The 10,902-nt window shown below is 43.1% G+C and overlaps 1 protein-coding gene across 1 annotated transcript; it reads right to left on the bottom strand.

Annotated features, from left to right (window-relative positions):
- Nucleotides 1-2,223: 2,223 nt before the first annotated feature.
- LOC131433869 (uncharacterized) lies at nt 2,224-6,657 on the bottom strand. Its single transcript, XM_058600476.1, has one exon. It carries the CDS (start codon nt 6,655-6,657, stop codon nt 2,224-2,226), a length of 4,434 nt encoding a protein of 1,477 aa, XP_058456459.1.
- Between the last annotated feature and the right edge of the window lie 4,245 nt (nt 6,658-10,902).

Here is a 10,902-nt window from a genome sequence, read left to right as displayed (position 1 = left end):
TCTGGAAATGTCAAAACCCCTTGAATCAAATTGTTTATTTTTCGGAAGAACTGTTTTGCAATAAAAAATTCCCGTCAACGTGTAAACATATTTATGTGAAGTACAAATGGTCGGGTAATCGATCAGAAAAAAAAATTTACCCGTACCCGACCCGTACCCGAGTGAGCAGTAATTGCTTGCACTCCAACATTTTCACTGACTGAAGGACGGGGTTTTTGAAACGGCCTACCCCGTCCTTTATCAGATCTTCGATTGTCAAACTTTCGTCACGGACCACACCGTCGATCTCCACCACATGAGACGTGACGTATACGCGGTACTCCCTCGTGAACTGGTAGCAATCTCGTTTGCTTGCTTCAGGTCGGACACCACAACGCGTAACTTGTTTGGGGCTGTCCATAAAAGACGTCACACTTTTTTTTTACGATTTTTGACTTCCCATCCCCCCTTTGTCACAAATTGTCACAGAAGCAAAGACCCCCCACCCCCCCTTTGTCACGTGTCACGAATTCAAAATAAATAAAATTCATCTCAATACATTCTCAACATGTATGACAAACAATACAAATATGAGGGAAAAATCGATTTATTACATGCTGTCATTAGATTAAAAAATATCCCTAAAACTACAAAATCATCGGAATTATTTTATTAATATCAATTATATAAATTAACAAAAGTATTTGGTTGGAATTGATGAAACAATTAAAATCATTTGTTTTATTCGTCCTAGGGGTACACAGATATATTATTGTTTTAGGTAAAGAATAATATTTCCTTAGTGTAGCATACAGGGCTGAGAAAATAAAGACCAAAACCTCATCAAAACGAGATCACTGCCGGAGAATCTTTTTCATTATCAGTTGATCAGTGAAATTTTAATCACATCGATCAATATCGGTACTGATCTTCCGTCACACAATAAGTAGTGATTTTGAGCTGAAATGATTTTTGATTTATATAAGTTCAATCATTGGATGATTCGATAAACTTTGATGTTGGTGAGGAAAATCACATATGATCAATATAAGACATGACTTCTGGAATCGTTGATCACCCGCCCTTTTTCAAATGGAGTTCAATTGAATAAACTGCATCAGAATCAGATAAGAGAAATTCATATGATATACTATTATCAATGCTAGAAAATCAAATTACTGAAAAAATTGTCAGTGTATAACTTAAGTTAAACCGTTTGAAGGCATCTTTTTCTTTTTTACTCATTGTTACTGCGTATCAGGAGTCATCATTCACACCAATCTAGTAGCAGACGAAATCTTATTGTTCATCAGCTCAAGCTGTAAAGCGTAATTATTTATTTCAGTTGGAACAAAGATTTTATAAAGAAGCTTACATATTGGTGTGGTTCTTAAGTGTTAGGTTAAGTTCACTCCTAACAATGAATCCGAAACATTGAATCCTACAAATTAATTATTTGATATTTTATTATAATTTTTCACTTTCTGTTATATACCTACGAGAAATCGCTTATTAAATATACATTATAATCTCCGACCGACAAATGACTCGATATGAGCGACGATGCGGTCATCGCGCTTGGATATAACACAGGAAACTGTCGCCGTTTTCTCTCTCAGCGAATCTCGTGTAGTTGCAGTATTGTCAGAGTTGCCTGCTTGGTCACATTCCGCCCCCGTAACACCGCGTTTGCTACGCTGTTTTACCTGAATCGCCGACATCTAAGACGGCCAACTTCGATACTGGTCGCTTCATTACTCCCGTCGATGTTTGCACGCTTGCTCGACGTATCCTTCCGTCAGTCCCAGGTTGGATTCCGATTACTCGTCCTCGCACCCAGTTGTTCCGCTTGTTGCTATCAGCAATCACGACTAGATCTCCCACCTCTAACGCCTTCGTGTCGTTGAACCACTTAGTACGCCTACAAATGATTGGTAAGTACTCTTTGAGCCAACGATGCCAGAACAGGTCTAACTGATGACGTATCTGGTTCCAGCTCCCTTTGATAGCTTCTCGGTAGTCCACAGGAATCACAGCAGGTTTTTTTACGCCCGTTGAACTGCCAAGCGCGAAATGATTTGGCGTAAGCGCCTCTTGCTCTGCTGAATCCAAAGGGATGTAAGTCAATGGTCTCTAGTTGACAATACTTTCCGCTTCCGCCAAAAGTGTCAGTAACCCTTCATCATTCAGCTTTCTGCCAGTGTGAATACCTTCGATCGCAACTTTTACTGAACGCACCATCCTTTACCAAGCACCCCCCATGTGTGGGGCAGATGGTGGGTTGAAGTGCCACTTTGTGTTCGCGTTAGTAAATGTGTCGGCCATACCAGCATCGATTTGCTTCCTCAATATTTTCTCGGTACCGTGGAAGTTACTCCCGTTGTCCGAGTACACTTCTATTGATGCTCCCCTGCGCCCTACGAATCGACGGAAACACAGGATGCAACTCTCCGTACTCAGACTATGTGCCACCTCCAGATGGACGGCTCTGATAGTGAGACATGTGAATAAAGCGACCCATCGCGTTTGGCTACTCCGCCCCACCGTCACTAGCAGCGGTCCGAAGTAATCGACACCAACGTATGAGAAAGGTCTTTCAAAGGATGACAATCTCGCTGACGGTAAAGGTGCCATTCTTGGCACAGCTGGAAGCGATTTGTAGACTTTGCAGTGTTGACATTGTCGAACTACCTTTTTTACAATTGCACGCAGTTTTGGAATTTTGAATTTCTGTCTCACCTCGTTCACGACAAGCTCTGAATTCGCGTGATGGTATCTACTATGATAGTCGTTAATTACCAACAGTGTTACGCGGTGTTCTTGTGGCAGAATGATGGGAAAACAGGGGCGAAGCTCTTCTTCGGTTGAGAAATATTTAACCTTGCTGGGTTCGGGCCATTTTTCCTCAGGATAGTACAGAAATTTCGGTCCGGTGAACCACGCATTATCGGACGATAGACATCTCGCATTACGCCATTTAGTTGCCTCGTCGGCAACGTTCAATTTCGTTGGCACCCAAAACCATTCGCTACTATTACTCAGCGTGACTATTTCTCCTATACGACAGGCCACATATTGTCTGTACTTTCTGCTTTCTGATCGAATCCATGCCAGAACCGTGCTAGAGTCTGACCAGTGAAATTTTTTCTCGATATTATACGTGTGATTTTGGCTGATAAACTTCGCTACCCGAGCACCTAGGACCGCCGCTTGTAGTTCAAGGCGCGGTATTGAAAGTGGTTTTAGAGGTGCCACCTTTGTTTTCGCCATTACCAAAACGCACGTAACAGAACCATCCATCATGGTAAATTGGAAATATGATGCACAACTGTAGGCTTCTTCACTTGCATCCACTAATGTATGTAGTTGCACAGAACAAATAAATCCGGAGTCGAAGCCGGAAATATAGCATCTTGGAACTCTAATGTTATCCACAAGGGGAAGAAAACTTATCCATTTTTTCCAACACTCAAACGATAGGTTGTCGATTGGGTCATCCCAGTCCACTCCTGATCGCCAGATCTGCTGAATAAGTATTTTTCCATGTACCGAATATGCCGCTAAAAGTCCAAGAGGGTCGAACAGACACATGACACACGTTAATACTTGTCGCTTGGTAGGCTTTTGGCCTCGATTTATAATAGCTGCTATCTCAGCCCGCATTACCGTTGAAAAGCCAATCACGTCATCGACTGTCATCCAGCGCATACCGAGTACTCGATCAGTAGTGTCACCCTTGTCCAAAGCAAGATCTTTTACGGGTGTAACCGTCCTATCGCCTAAATGACAGACGACTTCTTGTTTATTGGAAAGCCAGCCATGAATTTTGAATCCGGCGGCTGCATGAATCATTTTGACCTCCTCTGAGACTTTCTTGGCTTCTTCGATCGTTTCAAAGCTATCTAAAAGATCGTCTACATAATGCGACCGGATTATGGTTTCAACTGCTCTTGGGTACTGAGCGACGAAGTCTTCAGCGTTTCTGTTTTTTATATATTGCGCTGAGCAGGGCGAACAGGTAGAGCCGAAGGTCGCTACATCCATTAGGAAAATTTCTGGTTCAGTGTCAGGCTCCTCTCGCCATAAGAAGCGTTGAGAATGGCGGTCTTCAGTACGAATGCGAATCTGGTGGAACATTTCGGAAATATCTCCACTCACCGCAACTGACCGCTCACGGAAACGAAACAGAACCTCCAAAAGCGGTATCATCAAATCAGGCCCTTTCAACAGAACCGAATTAAGCGAAACTCCGTGCGCTTTCGCAGCCGCATCCCAGATCAATCTGACTTTAGCTGGTTTCTTCGGATTTGTCACAACTCCAAGCGGAAGATACCAGACTCTTCTCATATCTGCGTTTTCAAGCTCCTCCTTTGACGCACGGTGAGCATATCCTTTACGTTGATAGTCCTGGATCTGTTTGTTTACATTTTCTCGTAGTGCTGTATCTCGTGCCATTCTACGCTCAAAGCCTTCTAATCGACGAAAAGCCATCTGATAACTCTCAGGGAATTCGAACTGGTAATATCGCCATAACTGGCCGGTCTTCCAGCGTAGTACAGTACAGCGTACAGTAGTTCCAGCGAGAATATTCCTCGCACGTATTTCATCGGACGACTCCAGTATCGGCCCAGCTCCGGCATCCTCTTGCCCAAAGTATTCTTTAACGATTTCGTGTAGACCTTTTTCTGACATTTCGTGTATATGACAGGAAAGGTCAAATGGAGTTGTTGCACGTAGGCCACCGAACATACACCAACCGAGGCGAGTTTTTGTAGCGACTGGCTCACCCATTTTACCTTCTCTGCTTTTCAATAGTAAGGAAAGATGGAGCTGATCTAAACCGATAAGTATTCCAGGAGACGCATTGGAATATTCCTCAACAGGTAATCCTTTTAGATAGGGGTACTGATACGATAGAGATGCCATGTTCAGTGTCTGTATTGGAAGTTTAAGCTTGGAAACGGTTCTAACCCGTGAAACTTTAAACATTTTGTCTGATGACGTTCCTGAGATATGAAACGTTACGGTTTGTGAGTTGACTTCACTTCGAGATACATCTCCAGTCCACGAAAGAAGAAGTTCACCTTTGGGTCCACTTTCACCTAGTTGATCACCAATCGACTGTTCTACGAGCGTTAGTGACGATCCGTCATCTAAAAATGCAAACGTTTTCACCGAACTATTCTTTCCGTGGAGCGTAACCGGCACAACTCGGAAAAGTGTTTTAAAACCTCGCTCCCTGTGGGAATGATTTTCCACAGAAGAAGTACAGACAGCACTGTTTTCGTTTTTAGAGTGAAAAAACGGATAGTGTCTAAATTCACAACCATCGACACCACATTTGTTTGTTAAACGACATCGGCCTTTGGCATGTTGATTGAGACACGTCCGACAAAGTTTCAATTGATGCACTCGTTGCCAGCGACCGTCCACTGGTAATTCCAGAAACTGTTTACATTCCTTCATGAGATGATTGGATTTATGACAAACAAAACAGACTCGTTCATTATTTTGCTTCCCGACTTGAGATTTTATTTCGGCACTCGCATTATGAGCATGCAACATACCCTTCTCCTTTTGTTTCCATTTATTTTTTCTATTTCCTTCGCGATGATCATGGTCATCCTTGGCAAAGGTAGTGACCTGACTTGCCGCTGATACCATGTGAGACATGTATTCGGAGAAAGTCTTCAGTGTAACCCTGGACACGGTTTGCTTGTACATAGCCCACTGAAGCTTCAACTGAGCAGGCAGATTGTCTTCCAATTCTTGTAACAGGGTTGGATTATTCAAGTGTGTTTCCTCTCCTGCTGCTATCAGGTGATCGCATAATCCCTGTAATTCCACTCCGAATTCAATCAGTGTCTCAAGTCGTTCCATCCTAGGTGCGGGTGCCTGCCGTACTCGATTCAAGAGCGTTTTTATCAAGATACCAGGACGTCCATATAACATCCGTAGGGTTTCTATTACGTTGGGTACAGACTCGGGCAGCAACAATCGACTGCGCACCGACTCGCGCGCATGCCCCCTAAGGCATCTTTGAAGCCTTATCAAATTTTCTGCATTACTGAATCCACAGCTCTGAGTGGTGACATTATATTGACTGAAGAATATAGGCCAATCTTCGGGCTTTCCATCAAACTCCGGAAGATCGCGTGACATGACTCGTCGAGATGCAAATTGCATCTGAGAAGGCTCAAAATTTTCTTCTGGACATGGATTAATTAATGCCGGATTCGGAATCGGCCTTTGCTGCCTAAATGTAACAGATTGAGGTGTCGTCAATGGCGTTTTGGTGATAAAGCTCGGTGCTTTTTCTGGTGGTTTTGACAGTTTAATGTTCACTCCGCTATGCTTTTGCCACGGATACGGAAATGGTTCAGGTGGCTGGGTTAGTGTTGAAGCCGATCTTGTGCTTTCGGGAAAATTGCCTTGCGTTGTGGGTACTTGAGACGTAACAGTCTTTACTGACCCCGAATCAATCGGTGTCTCAAGTAACGGATTAGAATTTTCAGCTGTGAGAGGAGTAGAGTCAACATTATTTTCGTTTAGTACAGGAACGTTTTGAATTGGTGCTGTCTCGATCGCTCCGGTCACAGAGCTGTTATCGGGCTTCTTGTGTCCATCATTCCTTAACCAATGGTTTACTTTCTCTACACTCGTTGGAGTTTTGCTCATTTTAGTAATGACGCTTTTTCCATCCGCTTCTTCCTCTCTTTCTAGTACTTCATACTTTTCCTTCAAAAAGGTCTGTTCAAGTTTTTTTTTTTATTCAATAATATAATTATTTTTAAGGCACACTGCTTTAGCTCTAAGGTGCCAAGGACTTTTTCTAATTTTATTAACGACTAACTTGAAACTAGGATAGTATGATTGGATAATGTTGTATTGGGGTGGCAGTGGTCGACTTTGGCAGATCTAACCTTCAGCTGGCGATCGGCACCGGCCGGTGGATGGAATATATCATGAGTCTTCCAGATGACGTTGGCCGCATCCCTCGGTCCGTGTGGGTCCGCGGGAAACACCCCCAGGCTACGAATACCCGGCGGGTGGCCCGCATGACTAGAGCGACCTTCCGTGGGCGATGATGGTGATGTAAATATAACGAAAAAATATAGAGAAGTAAATATTGCGGAAAACGAAGTAAAATGGTGATATGGGAACGAAATGACTAAGAACGACAGAGATCTAATTAGTTGACATCGAGATGGAGAAGAGACGGGGAGGGGGGAAGCGAAAAGGTTAGTGACAGCAAAAAGATCTTGTTAGTTCCGATGAAGATGGTGGACAGATGAGGAATCGGGATAATCGGCGGAAGTTAGTGTCGAACCTGCAGGTGAAAATAATTCTTAGCCACAGTTGAAATAACGTCGATAAATAGGAGGAACTTTCTAAGCAAGATGTAACAGATTACACTTGTATATTAATGTGTTTGAGGAACTGGTATATCAGAAGCATATATGAACTATCCCGACTCGCCAACACATCCCGAACCGGAACCTCAGTCGGTCTACCTCGGGCCCTGAGGGATTCCAATAGCTCCGATCTGGCGTCGCGATACTCGACGCACGACCACACGACATGCTCGATGTCCTGATAACCGTCGCCACAGGTGCAGAGCCCGCTCTCCACGATCCCGATACGCCGGAGATGTGCGTTGAATGTATAGTGATTTGACATGAGTCGTGACATAACGCGAATGAAATCACGACTCACGTTCATCCCCTTGAACCAAGGTTTCGTCGATACCTTAGGAATAATGGAGTGTAGCCATCGTCCCAGTTCGTCATTCGTCCATGAAGTTTGCCAACTTTCGAGAGTTTTCTGACGAGAAATACTGAAAAATTCATTGAAGCAGATTGGTCTTTCATAAATGTCACCTTGTAATGCGCCCACCTTAGCCAATGAGTCTGCCTTTTCATTTCCCGGAATGGAACAATGCGAAGGGACCCAGACTAACGATATTGAATAAGACCGTTCAGATAAAGTTCTCAAGTGTTCCCGTATTTTCCCCAGAAAATAAGGGGGATACTTTCCTGGCTTCATTGCCCGGAGAGCTTCTATTGAGCTTAGACTGTCCGTGACAATGAAGTAATGGTCTTTGGGCAAGGTTTCAATGATCTCGAGGGTGTACTGAATAGCAGCTAATTCTGCGACGTAAACTGAAGCCGGATCACTGAGTTTGTAAGAAGCGGTGATGTTTTGATTGAAGATGCCGAAGCCTGTGGACCTGTCGATGTTTGATCCATCAGTGTAAAACACCTTTTCACAGTTGACTGTTCTAAATTTATTATAAAATATATTAGGGGCCACTCGAGGGCGTACGTGTTCCGGAATTCCACGAATCTCTTCTCTCATGGATGTGTCGAAAAACACAGTAGAATCAGAAGTATCCAAGAAATGAGCACGGTTGGAAGCAAACGAAGAAGGATTAATATTCTGAGCCATGTAATCAAAATACAAGGACATAAAACGGGTTTGAGAATTAAGCTCAACTAACCTTTCGAAGTTTTCAATCACCAGAGGATTCAAGATGTCGCATCGAATGAGCAAACGATATGAGAGATCCCAGAACCGGTTTTTCAACGGTAAGACGCCCGCCAACACTTCAAGACTCATCGTATGAGTTGATTGCATGCAACCCAAGGCAATACGCAAACAACGATACTGAATTCTTTCCAGCTTAATGAAATGGGTGTTCGCGGCGGATCGGAAGCAGAAGCATCCATATTCCATAACGGACAATATCGTTGTTTGGTACAACCTGATCAGGTCTCCTGGGTGGGCACCCCACCAAGTTCCATCTGTTCAAGTTCTTCTTTTTCTAAAATTTTTTTTCGTTCTGCAGCAATTTCCATCTCGATCATCCTTTTCTCTAAATGTTTTTCCCGAAGAAAGCGATTACGACGAATATTCTGCTCTTCTTCGAGACGTTGCTTTTCCAATCTTGTACGGCTTGTCCAGCTGGAAATACTTTTACTAATCAAACTGATTGGAAGGCAAACCTTGCATGACCAATTTCGCGATGAGACGGATCCGGTTACACCGGCACACGTAAAATGGAACCAATCGTGGCATTCGTCGCATTGGACCATATCATCCGCCCAGTCAGGACGGTCGCATTCCGCACAATTGCTCTCGTTATTAGCCATTATTGACCACAATATCTTGAGTTTGTTACTGCGTATCAGGAGTCATCATTCACACCAATCTAGTAGCAGACGAAATCTTATTGTTCATCAGCTCAAGCTGTAAAGCGTAATTATTTATTTCAGCTGGAACAAAGATTTTATAAAGAAGCTTACATATTGGTGTGGTTCTTAAGTGTTAGGTTAAGTTCACTCCTAACAATGAATCCGAAACATTAAATCCTACAAATTAATTATTTGATATTTTATTATAATTCTTCACTTTCTGTTATATACCTACGAGAAATCGCTTATTAAATATACATTATAATCTCCGACCGACAAATGACTCGATATGAGCGACGATGCGGTCATCGCGCTTGGATATAACACAGGAAACTGTCGCCGTTTTCTTTCTCAGCGAATCACGTGTAGTTGCAGTGTTGTCAGAGTTGCCTGCTTGGTGACACTCATATTAGGCAAAATTTATTAATTTCGCTAATTCACTCGCTCCTCCGTGCACTTTTCCTGTTCACAACAGAAATGGTTTCCTGTATCACTCATTTCCGAATTTACAAGAAGAAGCTTTTACATCAACAAATACACGTTTTCCTATAGAATATAAACGTTTATTGTGGATTATTTATATTTCAGGAAATAGAGCAAAGCAGTAATATAATTAGGTATTTCAAAAATGCGCTCATTGAAAATATTGGACGTCACATTCCAAAAACTTCCCCTCCTCCCCCCTGTCACAAAAGGTCACGTTTCATGAAACACCCCCCTCCCCCTTGCGGCGTGACGTCTTTTATGGACAGCCCCTTTGGCAAAACCTTATCTATTGTTTTTATTGCCGAGTAATGTTTTGTCAGATCCTGAGCAATATTCAAAACTCTGAAAGACATAGATTTGGGCCGGAAGTATACCACCCAAGGGCCCCCCGAGCCATCGTCTTGGTAAACTTTTTGGCGAGCAGGCAATATCTTAGAGGGAGATTGAGGCATCGGAGGGGGAGATGGTATCGGAGGGGGAGATGGTATCGGAGGGGGAGATGGTATCGGAGGGATAGATGGTATCTCGGAATCAGACTCAGCTTCTAAATGTTCTTCGTTCATTGAAGCTTCGCCTTCTTCCGAGACTCCCCCACTGTCATCAATATTCATATTTTTAGTGCGGGAGTAAAGGAAAAGGAGTTTGAGAAAATACTTTACAGTATGTCACGGTAAGCTGTTAGGTGAGTTGCTCCTTCACTCCTTCGTTGTGTCTCAGCGTGACCTTGACTCAGGATTTGGCTGCTGCGATGCGGGTAGCCAACAATAGAAATAACTACTGCCCGAGGATAGCACAATAGCGTCTACTGTCGATACCGATACGGTGCACCGGTGCACAGACAGAACTCACTTGCGGGGATGCTACTTTTTTCACTTCTATTCAATGCCTATACTACAGCCTCTGCTGTGATAGCCACCTTCGTCTTACCGATGTCGATTGTTAAAAAAACGCGTGTGTTCATTTCGAACATTCGATTACGAATGTGGACGGGTATAACTTTCAAAAAAAAAAATCATTCGAAAAACCATCAAATTGACATCATACGATGGAGACGCATGGTATCTAGTTCTAAAATCATATATCACATGTCCTTAGAACTAAATACCATGCGTTTCCATCTACAACTTGAGCTCAGGGCTTGAGTATTGACGTAATTAATAATGATAAAAGAATTTTATTCCTTTTGTTATTTACACATTCCCGCACGCCTGGGTTGATTTACGAAGCAATGATGTAGAGAATG

Source organism: Malaya genurostris, chromosome 3 (genome assembly GCF_030247185.1).
Source record: "Malaya genurostris strain Urasoe2022 chromosome 3, Malgen_1.1, whole genome shotgun sequence".
Lineage (NCBI taxonomy): Eukaryota > Metazoa > Arthropoda > Insecta > Diptera > Culicidae > Malaya > Malaya genurostris.
The sequence above is the reverse complement of the archived record's forward strand: the minus strand, read 5'-3'. Positions and strand labels throughout refer to the sequence as shown.